Source organism: Protopterus annectens, chromosome 12.part0, assembly GCF_019279795.1.
Source record: "Protopterus annectens isolate FY-2018-M chromosome 12.part0, PAN1.0, whole genome shotgun sequence".
NCBI lineage: Eukaryota > Metazoa > Chordata > Ceratodontiformes > Protopteridae > Protopterus > Protopterus annectens.
Window position 1 is genome coordinate 207,323,699 of NC_056746.1, and position 17,496 is coordinate 207,341,194.

General features: G+C 42.4%; 1 protein-coding gene across 1 annotated transcript in view; it reads right to left on the reverse strand.

Annotated features, from left to right (window-relative positions):
- ABCA3 (ATP binding cassette subfamily A member 3) overlaps window positions 1-17,496 on the reverse strand; it is a gene marked incomplete in the record, with an annotated part of 1,818,321 nt that overhangs the window by 933,682 nt on the left and 867,143 nt on the right. The window contains 1 exon segment of the mRNA XM_044089258.1: window positions 3,061-3,253. Within this exon segment, the coding sequence (XP_043945193.1) occupies window positions 3,061-3,253 (193 nt within the window).

Genomic DNA, 17,496 nt, shown 5'->3' on the forward strand with positions numbered 1-17,496 from the left:
TGCATTAGACAAAGGTAGTCTCAGGCTCCATTAGCAAGACAGAACTGAAGAAATAGCACTGGCTGCTTTCATTTTATTCACTGACATCTTGATATCACGGAGGATGGCATCCACCAGGCCATGGGCAGGGGAAAAAAGTTACTGGAATTTAGGCCAGCCAAGGGCTTACAGGGCAGGAAATCCCAAGTGTTGTTACTGCAATAGTGAAGCACAATGAATATCTGCTTTCTGACATCGGGGATGACTAAGAGGATAACAATACTGTTAAAAAAACTCTCCTGTACTATTGGATCTCCCTCATGTGAAGTCTGGCAAGCGGGACTATTAGGACATCAGCTGACAGTTATTCCGTACATTTTACTGGCTGTGATCTTCTCTTAAGCTGGAACAGAAGGCCCTTTTTGTCTAAAGGTATGATCCCAAGACGACAGTGGTGGTCTCCAGCTGCATGACAGATGTTAGAAGTCTGACAGAAAAGCCAACCTGATTAGAAGGGACTCAGATAAGGTCAATGATCTGCCCCCCCCCCCACCTTCTTCATTAAGAGGGTAAAAATAAACTTGGATACTCCTGGTTCTTAGGGCAGCAAATGCCAGGATCGGGCATCTGGTTAACACTCTAAACCCAGAGTCTAAGTGTATAGCTAACAGCTGCCCTTTCAGATTCTCAGGAACAGTCAAGTACAGACACATTAGCCAGTATTAAAACTGTACTTATGGTTTCTGCTCTGGTGTAGGCATGTACTGCATAATAGCCACATTTATCTGCATGTTTTCTCATTATAAAAGTATGATATAACTTATCTATAACAAACTTAGCTAAGTCATCTGCTACCACATCACCTTTGCATTTCATCCAAAGCAAAGGTGCACAATGAACCACTCCAGAACCAAGTAAATAAAATTCCAAGAAAAATCTTTTTAGTCACAAGCAAACCTTTCAAGAAAAATGTTCCTTTACAATGCAAATTTAAACCTGTGTTGGACACAAGCACTTTAATACACTAACAGCTTGATTGCATACCAGTTAATTATCTAATAAATAACTTATCAGTCCTAATTAAATAGATCATAAAACAATCTAAATAAAAATGAAATGCAATAAACTAAAAGCATTAAATATGTCTATTTATATGCATAAGCATGATATCTTTGTCATAATATAATAGTGTTTATCTCACATGTATTAAGATACTTCCTGGAGTTTTATTTTCTTGGTTCTTATCTTTGTTTAGTTTTTAGTGGATTTGTGGAAGCCACACCTTCACTTACATACCCATTTTTTGATACATTTACACAATACACTTCTACCAGATTACTGCTCTAAATGCAAGGCACCCACGGTATACACCCTTTTGCTTGTCCAATCTCCTGCTAGCCTTGTCACTACAAAGCATATTTAGGCTTGCAACCTCCAGTGAAACTACCACCAGTTTAACTAATAGGTTCCAACAAGTACTTAAAAGTCCTCCTGTGCCCTGTAATATCTTTCTGGCTTCTTTTTGTACTGTCAGCTGGGAATCTGGGTTCAAAGATGCAGGCTTGAAGGTATTACAATGGGGCTGGGCTCTTACATATTTACCATATCCAAGTGTTTCTTTTTTGGCTTCTCACACTTTTCAAATTCTTACTAAAATACCTCCTCATATGATTTAGATCATCATAAAAGGAGATGTCCTCTGATGGGAAATCCATAGAAATGGTCTTCCTTCTTGCCAAATTTAGGTGCAATACAGCAAGTCCTCCCCTTCAAAGTCCAATTCTGATAAGTGGCTGATGTGTTTATATCTTTTCTCGTAGGAAAACACTGATGCAGAAGGTTATACATACCAAGAATTACTTTTCTGCCATACCATTTCAATGCCAAAGATGGCATCAGTACAGGTAAAGACACATGGGCCTAAAGCACTGGGGCATACTGTTTAGAAGGAAAAAAAACAATTTCAGTCCCTTGAGGACCAGAATTTTTTTTTCAGAGGGATGTGCTGGACTGCACTTTCTTGGAATCAATGGAATATAAAATAACACAAATCAATTCTGTAGAGGCTGGCAGGATTGGTGAAGGATGAATGTCTTTTGTGGGTGCCTGGCAGCTGCTGTCAGAAGCAAAAGTCATCATAGAACCTTCTTTTAAAGCTGTAAAGCAGCAGCCAAAGTGAAACAAATAGGGTCTCAGCCTTTAGAGGAATTAGAACAAGAGGGAACACAGTTTTAAACTGACTCTATGCTGGGATAAGCATGAGGTGAATCACCACACCACCGCCAGAGTTGACAGGTATTTCTGCTTTGTTTTTTAAGCCCTTTAAGCCTCACACTCTTCTCTCTAATTCCTTGAAAGAAATCTTCTGTGGGCTCTTTACTCTCTTCTTCTTTCTTTGCTTAAGGCTGGGATAGAGGTCTCATATGGGAGATGGTCAATCTGAACCAATGACTGTAGATTCTTTGGTGTGGGTAGGTGCAGAGATCCCACCTTCCAGCCATAGTAACACCGAAAGGTACACTTTGCTAGCAGAAGGCCTTGACCTCTTCCCTGACACAAAAAAGCCACTGCATACGGACGGTATTCCGTGGAAATTGACTTCTGCTTGAACAGTTATCTGAACGCTTTTTTTGAGAAAAGTCATGGACCCTGGAAAATTTTAAGTAAATTCACAAAATCTAAGTTTACAATCCAAATGGTTAGTATCAGTCATAAATACAGTAATCAGTACAAGATCAGAAATTCATCAATTAAAAATAAGTTCCCAACCTGGGAATTTATCATTCCCTGAAGTCTCCCAAAGAAGAACTGAAAGACAGCAGACTGAAGACTGATCACTTCTTCAGAGCAAATATAAATGAACAATGGCTAGAGAGTCATCTCCTGGCATGATGTACACTGAACTATCAGCAAAAGGGACAGCCACAAAAGTTCTGGAAGCCAAAACAGAATACCACTACAGACATTATCTCCCTAATAATCATTACATTTCACATTTCATTTATATCTTAAAATACATCTCCTACTTTGTCAAGTTTATGTCAATACTGACAGCCTCCAAACAGTAAATGGATTACTCACCCCTGTGTTGAGTTTAATATTAGAACAGTCCTCAGATATTAGTGCACCACTGTCATCCGTCATATCAGTCATCCCACTCAGACTGGCACCATCTTCACTGCCCCAGTCTCCAAATCGCCTCTCATGTTGATACTGGAGAGCAGGTAACTGACTTGCTTCTACATCTATACTTGAATCCACAAGCTTTCCAACCCTGGAATACAAATATTACAAAATAAGTTATATATACTGCCATCAGAACAGCAAACACCAACTCCTCACTTAGCCATTAGCTTTTAGTGTATGCTCAGCAATTAAATGTTACCAAGCTTTGATGTATCACCAGTACTGTCATATGTCACCCTCGCTAAATAACCATAATAAAGCTGAACTGGTTATCTTCATAGATTCATAGATTATTACTAGGTTGGCTGCCCTCATGGACCATTTTTAAGCCTAGCCATTTACCCCCTATGAGAATCAAACCCTGCACCTTGTGCTTCTAAGGTAAACACCTTAACCATTACACCACCCTTCCACCACATAGATTAGTACTAGGTAACTGCCCTTGCAAGCCATTTTAAGCCTAGCCAATTATCCCTTGTGAGACTCCAACCCTGCACCTTGTGTTTGTAAGGCAAACACCTTAACCATTAGGCCACTCTCCAGCCTCCCCACTTAACTTTACTGTTGCTTCTAGCAATGGAACAATAATATCTCCTGATCCTACTACAAAACTACTTGGGGTACTTATTGATAATAACCTCACCTTTGAGCCTCACATTAACAACACTATAAAAACACTGAACAAAAAATTAGGTTCCCTCTACAGAATCAAAACCTTTCTGACTCCACTAGCCAAGACAAATATAGCCCGTACCCACCTCATCTCCACCCTACTATATGCCTCTCCTATCTACACTAAATTATATAAAAGCAACCTGAATAAACTGTCTACCTCCTACAATAATATTGCCAGATTTGCAGCTGGGTCATCCTATAGGACCCATCATTGTATCAATCTGAATCAACTAGGCTGGTTACAATTGCCAAATCTAATACTTTTCAACCAACTAACAATAGTCTATTAGATCCTGTATCAACCTACAAATACACCAATACTCAATACCCTAATCACCCCCTATAATAATCTCAAAACCCTACGCTCATCTAACAAATTACTAGTACAAATGGCTAAATCCAATAATTCAGCTGGTGACGCATTGTTCCCTAATACAGTGGGTAAAACCTGGAACAGCCTCCCTAATCACCTAACCTCACTAGCCTCAGCTAACCTATTTAAAAGCAAACTAAAACCCTACCTTAAATCACACTGGTTATGCCCCTGTGTCAACCCAGACTAACTACCAAACCCTTCCCTCAACACCTATCTTCTCATGAGTATAATCTTGTGTCTTCTCTAATGATAATAAAGTTAGTATGACTATACAGCGGACTAATGTCCTGTACATGTTTTGAATGATTATCCATAGCCATCTTACACTAGGACTTCCGGTGAGACTTTACATAATAAGAGTGTCCTTGTACATACTCTGTATGAATATCCATTGCTGTTAGACACTAGCATTTTTGTGTGACATTTTTGTGTGTGACTATAATTAATACAGTCTTTGACATATTTTATCAGGAATATCCAAAACTGTTTGCACTTGGATTTTTTCTTATTTAAATGCAAAATTCTACGAAATGTAATGTATGCCTAAGCTTTGTAATGTACCAATGCCTCTGAATATACTATTGTGTTTATAAACATTTTGATGCAAGTGGAACTTTTCTCCCCGGGCCTCCACTGAAAACGGACATATATCCAGTTGGACTAGCCCGGTCAACAAATGTAAAATAAAAATAAATACATAAATAAATTGTCACAGACATAACTTAATAAATAGTTTTCCTGAACTGCCTAGACAATACATCTTAAGAAAAGAAACCATAGCTAACAAATCTCTTTTTTCATACATAAATGTGAAAAAAAATCAAAACAAACATTAGCTGTCATATACAGTTCTTTCTCAAGTGGCAGTTGGAAACCCTCCTACCACCTTTTCCTTGTCCATTTTAATATGCAGCTCTTTTGTGTGCCCAGACTACTAAAACAATTGGCTAAGACAGTACAAAAGGTTAAGACTGTAACATGCTAGTGAGCTTTCATCCTGGATTTGATTCCTGACATCTCCACTTAAATAAAATGACTAATCATTATACCAAACCAGTGCCTCTTGGAAGCAGATAATATGTCTAGTAGGGCTTACCTGACTAACAAAGTAATACAAAATAAATACATAAACACAGTTTTTCTTAAGATAAGAAAAGAATTAAAGCACACAAATGCATGGTCTCTTGAGATGTACACAGAAATGCCTTTGTTCTTGGGACGTTAGTAAAGTGCACTCTAGCAGTCGAATGAACAAAAGTTTTGAACTAACATACTCTTATAGCATGCACTCCACGGTTAACAAAAACAGCTGATGAAAATCAATGAAGATAAAGCAGGAAATAGTTTCATGAAACTACTTGAATGAAATGTGAGCAAACTGTGAGGAGTTTTAAAGATGAAAAAGGAAGGAAGGAAATCTGCAGAAGCAGTCAGGTCCCCTCACCCCCCTCAACATGTATGCAAGCAGCAGCAGTTCCATCCCAGCAGAAGCATGTTGTAAAGAATCAGTACTACTATACATAAATATTTATGCACTTATATTTTTTTCTAGGAATGTCAAATTGGTACAACTACAACAAAACTCTAACATAAGGAAAAAAATGCTGTCCAAGACCAAGAAGGAGCAGGTGCCCAATTAGAAGCCATGTCTCCTCAGCCTGAACAAGCAAATAAGAGCACTAGTGAAATCCTCCCTAAGCAAACAGAGTCCAAATTGGCCACATCTACTACAATCATAAGGCCTTCTTCACATATGTCCGCAAACTCAAAAGAAGTACCCAGATCTGTTCAAAACTGGTGGTCAAGGATACCACATATACAAATGCCGTAGATATAGCAAACTTGCTGGCTGACAGATTCAGCAAAAACCTCACCCCTCTGTCCCTCCCCCCAATCAGTAAATCAGGACATCTCCAGTACCTGCCCCCTTCCCGTTATATCTAGAGAACAGGTCATCACTGCTCTCTCAAAGGCAAAAAATACAGTCTCCATGGGACCTAATAACATCACAGGCTGCATCCTACAGGAACTCAGGCCGGAACTTGCATTAGGCACCCTATTCAACCAAAGCCTGAGTACTGGCTTCATTCCAGCTGAGTGGAGGACAGCCACCATCATCCCTTTACACAAAGGTGGAGCTTCCACCGATCTGGGAAATTATAGACCCATCAGCCTAACTAGCTTTATCTGCAAGGCCATGGAATGGATTATCATGGACCTCTAACAAGGACATTGATCCCACACAGTTTGGTTTCGTCAAGGGGAGGTCATGTCTGCTAAATTTGGTTGACTTCTTTGAGATGGTTTCCAAAGCCATGGACAAGGGGAAGACTGTGCACACCACCTACCTTGACCTAGCCAAAGCCTTTAACACTATTCCCCATTCAGGCATAATAAATAAACTCTCAACTAAATGTAAAAAAAAAAATCAAAACAAACATTTCCCTAAGAAAGGAGGTGGTGTTGCCATCCTCCATACTAACAGCCTCATCTTGTCCCCCTTCCCCACACCCAACCCCAACTTTCACCCTGCTGAACTCATCATCCTCAACTACCACCTCAACCCCCACAAGAAAATAGCTCTTGCCTCCATCTACATCCCTCCTGGGAACAACCTACTCATAATTGAAAATATACTAGCCTGGTTCTCCCTAAATATACCCTATGAAACCCTTATTCTAGGTGACAAACTTAGACTGGGCCAAACTTACAACTAACTCTCCACTAACTAGTATCAATCTACATGGTTTCCATCAACTAATAAGCTCCCCCACCCGATTCCACGAAAATTCACCCTCTGGTTCCACTACTGACTGGATTCTCACTAACTGCCCTCACCTCTACCATAACCCTGCTACTCTACCTGACCAACTTAGTGATCACCTTGCCACCTCTGTACTCAGATACCCCACCCAACCCCCAAAACCTCACCTCTACCGAGACTGCCATAAACTTACTAACTTTAACCTAAGCCAATTTAATTCTATACCATCTTCCACTGACTGGTCATTCCTTAAACAAATCCCACTAAATGACGCAGTAAACAAGTTTAATAGCATATTCCTGAACACTCCTTTGCTCCTACTAGACAAATTAGACTTAAATCCAACTTTGCTCCCTGGCTGTCAAAAGACACCAAGTCCCTTATGTTCAAAAGAGACAAAGCCTAGAAAACCTGGATCAAAACCAAAGAACTTGCCTCTCTGCACAACTATAGACATCTCAGAAATCTTACTAAGAAACTAACCAATGCTGATAAAAAATCCTTCTACAACACTGCTCAACTAAACAGCAAATCCAATCCCCAAAAGTTCTGGTCCACCATTAACAAACTTCTTTCTCCAGGCCATCCCTCAAACCCTTGCCCCTACCCCAACACTTCCCCTCTAGAAACAGCCACCCTGCTTAACAAACACTTCATAGACACCATCCAATCACTCACTCCAACAAATAGCAACACTACACCACTGTCCATCCCTGCCAACCTATCTAACATCCCGTTTCTACCTCCTACATTCGTTCTCTCCTTTATAAACTCAAACCCTGTTCCCATCCATAGATAGTCTACCTCATACATTCCTCAAACTAGCTGCAGACTCCATAGCTTATCCAGTGTCCATACTAATCAATCAATCTATACAGGAATCCACTGTCCCAACCCCCTGGAAATCCTTTTTCACCATCCCACTACATAAAGGTGGAACTCTACTGACCCATCTATCGCCCCATAGCCATCCTACCACCCCTCTCCAAGATTCGCGAAAAATGCATACACTCAACTCCTAAACCACTTCCTCACATGCAGTCTTCTCACTCCTACTCAGCATGGTTTTCGTCCTAACCATAGCACTACTACTGCCCCTCCTGTCCTTCACCCGTACTATTGCAGAAGCCCTACACAATAATAAACTAATCTCCTGTCTTTTCCTCGACCTTTTCAAGGCCTTTGATACAGTCTCCCACCCCCTTCTGCTATCAAAACTAGCTATGCTCGATCTATCCTACTCCTCCCCTGCCTGGTTCTCCAGCTACTTATCCTGTAGACAACAATCTGTGAAATGGCTTTCTTCCTCTTCTCCATTCATATCTGTTCCAACAGGTGTACCCCAGGGCTCCATCCTGGGTTCCCTCCTCTTCAATGTATTTACTAACGATCTCCACACAGCCTGCCAGCAATCATCCCTCATCCAATATGCTGACGATTCCACTCTCATCTCCATCTCTGACAGCATCTCTGAACTTCACACTTGCACAACAGGTCTTCCTATCTACCGAACAATGGCTAACCAGTAACCTTCTCATCCTTAACCCTAAAAAGACAAAACTCTTACTCTTCCTTCCCCGCTCACTCTCTCTCCACAAATCAACCTTTACAATCACTTCCTCAAATAACACTATTATCAAACCAGAAACCCAAACCAAACTCTTAGGTGTAATCACTGACGATGAGCTTAAATTCAATATGCATATACTTCAAAGTATAAAAAAGACACACCAGAAACTAGGCTTACTTTACCGTAACAAAAGATTCTTAACAACAAGCACAAGACTCTCCATTGCCCAAGCCTTTCTTCTACCCTCCCCTCACTTATGCAGCCCCTGTATTCACTAACCTTCAAACTACAACCTTAAATAAACTCCAACAAACTTATCATAAGATAGCTAGATTTGCCACTAATGCCCCATATAATGCACATCACTGCCTATCTTTAAATTCTCTCCAATGGCTTGAGTTCCCTCATGTACTGCTTCTATCCCAACTTCAAATGCTACACACCATTCTTTACTAACCTTCCTGTCCTGTTCTCAATTCCCTCATCTCTTGCTATTCTCCAAGTTATACTCTCCGCTCCTCTAATCAACTACTACTCCATACTTACCAACCCAAAAAAACAATGGAAAACTCCTATATAAATATTCAACTAGCCAAGCTTGGAACAATCTTCCCAAAGACTTGCGTGCCATCATCCACCCATCCCACTTTAAAGAAAAACTTAAAATTCATCTACTTAACACTAAGATCTGTCCCTGCCAAGCCCCAACCTAAACTTTCAACACCCTTCCCTTATCTACCCCACATACAATCTCAATGCCTCAAACACAAACAAGTTATTCTACTCTCTATACCTCTCTCCTAATGACTAATCTACTTCCTGTAAATATGTAAATAAACTGTTTACCTCTGAATTGTAATTACATTTACTCTGCATTATATATACTTTGTATTACCTAGTTCACCACCTGTCTTACTGTTCCACTTACTTTTATTAATTAAGCAGATTTGTCTTACATTGTCAAGTTTATATCTTTTTCTGTATACTGTGTTGTTAAATTGGAGCTTTTCTCCTCGGGTCTCCACCGAAAATGGACCACAAACCCAGTTAGACTAACCCAGTTAACTTCTTCTTCTTCTTTCGGCTTTTCCCAGTTAGGGGTCGTCACAGAGAATCACCTGTCCGCTCATGATTGGCAGTGGAGTTTTACGGCGCCCAATCTTCCACTGAAGGCACACACACATGCACACTCTCATACCTAGGGCCAATTTGGAGTGTTCACCTACAGCATGTTTTTGGGATGTGGGAGGAAACAGAACACCCAGAGAAAATCCACGTGACCACAGGGAGGGCATGCAGACTCCGTACAGAAGGCACTCCAGCCGAGGATCGAACCAGAGAACCTCTTGCTGTGAGGCAACAATGCTAACCACTGCACCACCATGGCCGCCCACAGACTAACCTGGTTAACAAATGTCAATAAATAAATAAATAAATAGAAACTAGGCATCAATCCATGGTTCCAGAAACATGCCCTCAAGCTGAATACTAAAAAATGCATCATCCCCTTTGGGAAGAGTGACATCCCCACAAATGATCACACTAATAATGTCCTAAGCATGCAATCAGTTGTGAAGGATTTGGGCACCCAGGTTGATAGCAACCTGACTTTTGACCATCATGTTGCTTCCGTTGTACGGAAAGCCTTCTACATGGCCCATGTAAGTAAGTGTATCTCATCCAGGGCCATGGAGGTCATAACATGCCTGTATTCTTCCCTTATAAGACCCATTACTGAGTACAATGCCCCTTTCGGCATGTACCTCGCAAAGCCCATGCAGCAACTGGAGAAACCACAGAGGTTCCTCACCAGGAGAATCCAGGGATCAAACATCTACCATACACAGACAGGCAAAAAGCTCTATCCTCTACAAACTTTCATACAGACTCCTCAGAGGTGACTTCTCTCTAGCATACAAGGCTATCACGGACCCCACATTTGATGGGACTGCTGCATATCCGCAAGTCAAGTTCCACTCAAGTAACCCACATGCGCGGCCTCAACCTGGTCTGTGACATCAACAAGACTTGCTGGCGGGACTTCCCTATCTATGAAATAGACTCCCTCTCCACATCAAGCAAAGTACCCCTTTACGCCTTTTTAAGCTCAACCTGGATAACTGGATGGGAAACAGAAAATATATCCTTGGGATTCCATCCGTGTCCCTGCTGGACAGTGGCATCGGGTGCTGATAAACATGGGCTAAACTCTTGGCTAGGCTTACAAGGGCCTCAGGACCAATAGCCTAGTAACCTCCTATGATCCTATGACGACACTTAGATAAAGATGAGGCTATAAAAAGTACAGTTTTGTACCTACCATAAATGTAGATGTCCAATAGACATGCAACTGCAGTCATAACATGTGGGTTGTCCTGCCTCAGGCAGCCCTCGGTCGGCCGGATTCCAAAGTCTGGGTCCGACGTCAGCTGATGTTGCATTTCTCTCCGACGTCAGAGCGGCTGGAGTACATAAGCATCAGCCGACGCCATTTTCTTCAGTGTTTCTTGCCCCAGATGCCAGGTGCCCTCCGAGGAAGGCTGTAATCAAATTGGAAGACAAAAACAGTATTCCAAACAAATAAATGAGCAATAAAACAAATACACCATAACAGATATCCCCAGCTAAGAGTAACAGGGATAGGAGTGGACCCTAGGCATAGAGGGGTATGGAGGGAGGGAAAATCCGACTGCAGTTGCATGTCTATCGGACATCTACATTTATGGTAGGTACAAAACTGTACTATGTCCTTCAAGAATGCAACTGCAGTCATAACATGTGGGTAGAATACCATAGCTTAGCTGGGGGAGGAGGAATACTCTAGGAAAAAGATGGTGTGGCAATCAAACCCTGCAGGACTGCCGAAGCAAAGCCTGCTCTGGATCTGGAGTATAGAGGGAGATTGTAGTGTTTGGAGAATGTATGCACGGAGCTCCATGTAGCAGCTTCTAGAATGTCCTTGGTAGGCACCCCTCTTAAGAATGCTGTAGAGGTGGCTGCAGCTCTGGTGGAATGTGGTCTGACATTGGCTGGAACAGTCTTTCCATGAAAGGAATAACAGAATCTGATGCAATGTCCAATCCATTTAGAAATAGTCTGTTTTGAAATTGCTTTTCCTTGGACTGCAGGGCGTAAGCTACAAAAGTTGTTCAGACTTCCTACTGGCCTTGGTTCTGTCCAGGTAGTATCGAAGTTGTCTGTGAATGTCCAAGGTATGCAACAGTCTTTCCCCTTATTCTCAGGATTGGGGAAGAAAGCAGGCAGATGAATGGCTTGATTTAAAGAAACCCTAGATACCACCTTTGGCATAAAAGTAGGGTTGGTCCTTAATGAAACCCTGTCTCTGTGAAAAATAATAAAGGGTTGTATTGCCATTAGGGCCTGTAGCTCCGAAACCCTTCTTGCTGAGGTAATTGCCAACAGGAAAGCTGTCTTCCATGAGAGAAATTGCAAGTCAACTGAAGCTGCTGGCTCAAAAGGAGGTAGAGTCAGTTTTTCTAAGACAAAATTGAGGTCCCAGGCTGGCACTGGGGCCTTTCTTGGTGGCTTAATGTTCTTGATTCCCCTGAGGAATTGCCTTAGTAAGGGGTGAGAAAAAACAGGAGGATCAGTGTTGTATCTAGCTGAAATAGCAGATGCATGTATCTTTAGGGAAGAATATGAGAGGCCGTTCTTTAACATATCTGCCAGATATTCCAAGATGAGTGGGATGTTCAACAATGATGCATCATGTCCCTTGCTGGTATTCCAATTGCAGAATCTTTTCCACTTTGCTAAGTAAACCTTTCTGGTGGAAGGTCTTCGAGCCTCTGTTAGTATCCGCTGAACTTCCTTGGAAAGAGATAAGCTGAAGTTATTTATGGGATCTCCCAGGTTGTTAGCTGCAGTGTTTGAAGATTTGGATGCAGTGTTTCGAAATTGTGTTGAGTCAAAAGTAGAGGCCACTGGGGAAGGACCCACCTCCTGGTGTGACATATGCTCCGTAGTAGTGGGTACCAGTGTTGTCTTGGCCAGTCCGGAGCTATTATGATTCCCTTGGGTTTCTCTGCTTTGATCTTTAGTAATACTGAGGTAATCAGTGGCAGAGGTGGGAATGCATAGATTGCTAGGGAGTTCCAGTTGAATGAGAGGGCATCTATTTTCCAAGCTTTTGGATGGTATGTCCTTGTGCAAAATTTTGGTAGAAGATGGTTGAGGTGAGAGGCAAACAGGTCCACTTCTGGCTTGCCCCATGTCGAAGTGAGTCGTCTGAAGGCCTTCGGATGTAACCTCCACTCGTGTGGATCTGTGAAATTCCTGCTTAGGCTGTCTGCCAACACATTGTCTTTTTCTGGAACAAACTGGGATTGTAACTGGATGTTTAGGCTCAGTGATTTCTCCCAAAGCTGCATTGTCAGTCTGCAAAGGGGGTAAGAGTGGGTGCCCCCCTGCTTGTTTATGTACCACATCACAGTGGTGTTGTCTGTCCGTATCATTAAATGGCCTTGCTGGAGTTGGTGTTGAAAGGCCTCGATGGCATGCATTACTGCCAGCATTTCCTTTTGGTTTATATGCAGATGTGTTTCCTTTGGAGACCATTGTCCTTGTATACACCTGCCTTCCATGTGCGCCCCCCATCCAAGGTCTGAGGCGTCTGTAGTCATGGTCTGTGTTATCTGTGGTTTTTTGAATGACATACCTGTGTTTGCCTGGCTTACCGAGGCCCACCATATGAATTCCTTTTGTAGGCATGGAATGAGTGGTATGATTGTCTCCAAGTTGTTGCTGTGTTGAGACCAAATGCTTTTTAGGTACTATTGAAGCTTTCTCATGTGTAGTCTTGCTAATGGAACCAGGAGAATGCAGGATGCCATGTAACCCAGGGCCTGTAGGAATCTCCTTGCAGTCATCTGGGTGAGTTTTGCTAAACCTGTGAAGTAATGAGTTAACTTCTCTTGCTTGTCTTCTGTCAGGTAAGCCATCTGAGAGGCTGTGTCTAGTTTGGCTCCTAAGAAGATTATTTGCTGGGATGGCTGCAGTCCTGACTTTTGGAAGTTGACTGTGTATCCCAGAGCTTGAAGTAATCGTATGACATAATCCAGGTTTTTTGTCAACATCAATTTGTCGTCCGCTTGTATGAGGCAGTCGTCCAGGTATGGGTAAATTTGTATACCCTGGAGCCTGCAATGAGCAATTACTGAAGCCAGGCATTTTGTAAATACTCTGGGCGCAGTAGATAAGCCAAATGGCAATGCTGAGAATTGATGATGCTCTGGCCCTGCAAGAAATCTGAGGTATCTTCTGCAGCTGTGTCTGATAGGGACATGCAGGTATGCCTCCTTGAGGTCCAGAGTAATCAGCCACGACCCCTTGCCCAGCATGGGAAGGAGTTGCTGTAGAGTCAGCATTTTGAACTTTGGTACTATGAGAAAGGTGTTTAATGCGGACAAGTCCAGTATTGGTTTCTATTGAGATTCTTTTCTTGGAACAAGGAACAGTCTTGAGTAAAACCCCTGGTCTTGTTCTTGTTGTGGAACTCTTTCTATTGCTTTCATCCGAGTCAGCAGAGTGATTTGCTTGATAGCCTCTGCCCTCTGATTTTGTGGTAGGTTTGGCATGCCTTGTTTTCTTGGTAAGGTATGAAAATGAAACCTGTACCCTCTGTCTATAATGTCCAAAATCCATTTGTCCTTTGTCAGTCTGTGCCAGTTTTCTGCAAACAGAGATAATTTCCCACCCAAGGGAGCTTCTAGTTGTTCCCTGGTAGGCGGTAGTAGAGGAAAGTCATTGAGATTGAGGTTGTGGGGCAGGTGAGACCCCTGCGTCACTTCTTTGGTTTCCTGGCTGCCATTGTCGTCCCCTGTAAGGGCCTCTGTATTGGCCTCTTCCTCGGCCACGTCTGTTCTTACCCCTTTGAAACTTTTCTGGATTAGGAAAGGACCAGTTTTTTGAAGGCCAATTCCTACTGAATCTGGGGGGTTGACCCTGGAGGAAATCTTTCACAGTCTGAACTGATTTTGCTTTTTCTTCGATGGTCTTTAACACATCCTTAGCATTTGCACCAAAAAGCTTGTTCTTTTCCAAAGGTGCATCCAGAAGTTTTGCTTTTACATGATCTGGTAGAGGTTGATCTTTTAACCAAGCATGTCTACGAATGACTGCCCCTGTCATAGCTGCCCTACATGAAGCTTCCAGTGCATCATATCCACACTGCAGGAAGTGATTGCTTACTTGCTGAGTGTTATGTACAGCTTCCTGCAAAGTCTTCCTGTCTAAAGGATCAGGAGTGGCTAATGTTTTTTGTAAATCTTCTAACAGATAATCCTGATATTGTAACATATGAAAAGGCAATTTAAAGCTCTCATAGATAAGGTAGTGGATGTGTAAACCTTTTTTCGCCATCTCTAATGACCTAGCTTCCCTGTTGGAGGGCAAAGGATTTTTGAGGTGGAGGCTGAAACTCCTTTAGGCCCCTGTGAAATAGTTTCCAAATCAGCAGTATGGGCCCTGAATAAATGGGAATGAGTTTCTGGGACCCTGTAATACCTGTCTGGCTTGGCTGGAGCAGGAGGAAGAGAATCAGGGGTAGCACTAGAGTCAGAATACAAATCATCCAGAACATCAAGTACAGGAGGAATAGCTAAGGGCCTGTGCTGAGGCTTCTTAAGGAAAGTCCCAAGGCGTTTCCTAGAATCAGAATATTCCTGACCTTGTCACTTGAAATGTTCCCTCATGGTGTGCAGAACTTCCCCAAAAGAAATATCCTCAGGAGGGGAGGCCGAGGGGATGGAATCTTCTGCATCCGAGTCCTCATAGGTTTGGAAGAGTTCTTCCTGGCTATCAGAGTGGACAGAGCCCTCAGAATCTTCATCTGAAGGAGTAGGGTCAGAGGGTTCAACCCGGGGCCTTTTATCAGGAGGAGGCTGGGATCCTCTCTCAGGATGGGCCTGTGAACCTCTAATCATGGAAATTAAATCAGCAGCCATGGACATAATTTGTGTTTCTGGAGTCGGCTGAGGTAAGGGTTTAGAAGTAATATGCTTTGTTTTGCTTGCTGCCTTAGCCCTAGTGTAGGCCTTAATAGACATGGCCATAGGGGGCCTGGCAGCTCCACGTGCAGGAGTGACCTTGTCTACAGCGATGGTCTTGGGCATTTCCTCGGTTTCAGTATCCGGAGGAAAATCTACAACTGGCGTCGGAGTGATGTCTGGAATCGGAGTCGTCGGTAATGCGGTGTCTTTGGTTCGGAGCGGTGGAGAGACCGTCTCAGGGGGAACCGGAGCACTCGCGCTAGGTTTTGGCGTGGAGTCGGTGGCAGACGCTGGCCGATGATGTCGGTCCCGGTCTTTTCGCTTTTTGGGAGTTTGCGATGTCGGAAGATCCGACGGCATGGTGTAAGCAAAATTATCGCCGAAAAAATCTTCAGCGAACTCCGCCCGGCGCCTGAGAGTGCGCTTGTTGAAGCGAGCACAGGCTACACAGGCCGAGACGTCGTGGTCTGGGCCCAGGCAAGGGAAACAGTAAGAGTGGAAATCCTTATGAGGTATTTGTTTACCACAAGAAAGACAATTGTTAACTTTTTCAGTAATTTCTGACATCGGCTGAGGCAAGAAAAGGTCCCCAACGGGGTACTTAGCTTTTTGATGACTTCGGTATCGTAGAATACAGGAGCTGACCGACCGGCACTTGCGAACTGCTTCTGCTTCAGGCACCGCGCGGCAAGAAAGACTGAAGAAAATGGCGTCGGCTAATGCTTATGTACTCCAGCCGCTCTGACGTCGGAGAGAAATGCGACATCAGCCGACGTCGGACCCAGACTTTGGAATCCGGCTGACCGAGTGCTGCCTGAGGCAGGACAACCCACATGTTATGACTGCAGTTGCATTCTTGAAGGACATCTTGAGAATTTCAGTATTTTCAGTATTTAAATAGGTTATTAAAATGAAGCATTGTGAAATTAATATTAAATAGAAAATATTTACAAACAATCATACGGAATTACGGTTAAGGATAGTTGTTACTGCACTTATGAACTAGCTCATTGATGGTAACAACCATAACATGGGATGTACATATTACTAACAGCATTGATTTAGGTAACACTACAGTTACAGAACAAAGTTATCAGACTAACAGAATCATTAGGATGGCCTTCTGTGATACAGCATTAAAGTGATCAGGCATAGTTTCATTTGCTACTTTAAAACACTGTAAACATTGTAGTGTGTTGTTTCCCATGCTGTACAACCAAATGTTGCACACACTTATTCAGGAAATATTCCGGATTATCACAAAGCAATGCAATATAAAATGTATTATATTCACACAAACACAAGTTGTCAAAGATCTAGTTATCAAATGCTGACACTACCCAGCATGAATCTAGAAAGAATAGTTTTCAGTTGTGCCCATAACAGTAGAAGTTCAGATTTCTCACTGCTGCAGTATCCTTTAGCCTATATGGGTTGTTTCCCTGCCTTGAAAATAACTGGCTGCTTTACAAATGTCTCCCCAACACCTGTACACTGACTGCGTACCCTCCACACCTCCAACCAATTACTCCTGGATATCTACCAGCCCAACAAAACCATTGGTAAATTACTCTACAAATCCACCATAGTCCAAGCTTGGAACAAACTTCCAGTCCACATACGATCTATTACTCACCCTAACCACTTCAAAAAGGAACTAAAAACTTCACATACTTAACACCAAGAGTTGTCCCTGTCAAACCCCTCCCTAATCCACTACACTACTATAAGCTTTTTACCCTTATCTTCACAGAACTTCTATTCTTCAATTATCTCCTAAATTTGTTTTTCTCCCCTGAGCTTTAGTCCCTCTCTGAGTACTAGCCCTTTGTCTTTACTGCTATATCACTTATAGATAGATAGATACATATTACTATCTACAAACTCCCCTTGCCTATGCAATAACATTTAAAAAATAAGGTTATTTTGTTTTTTT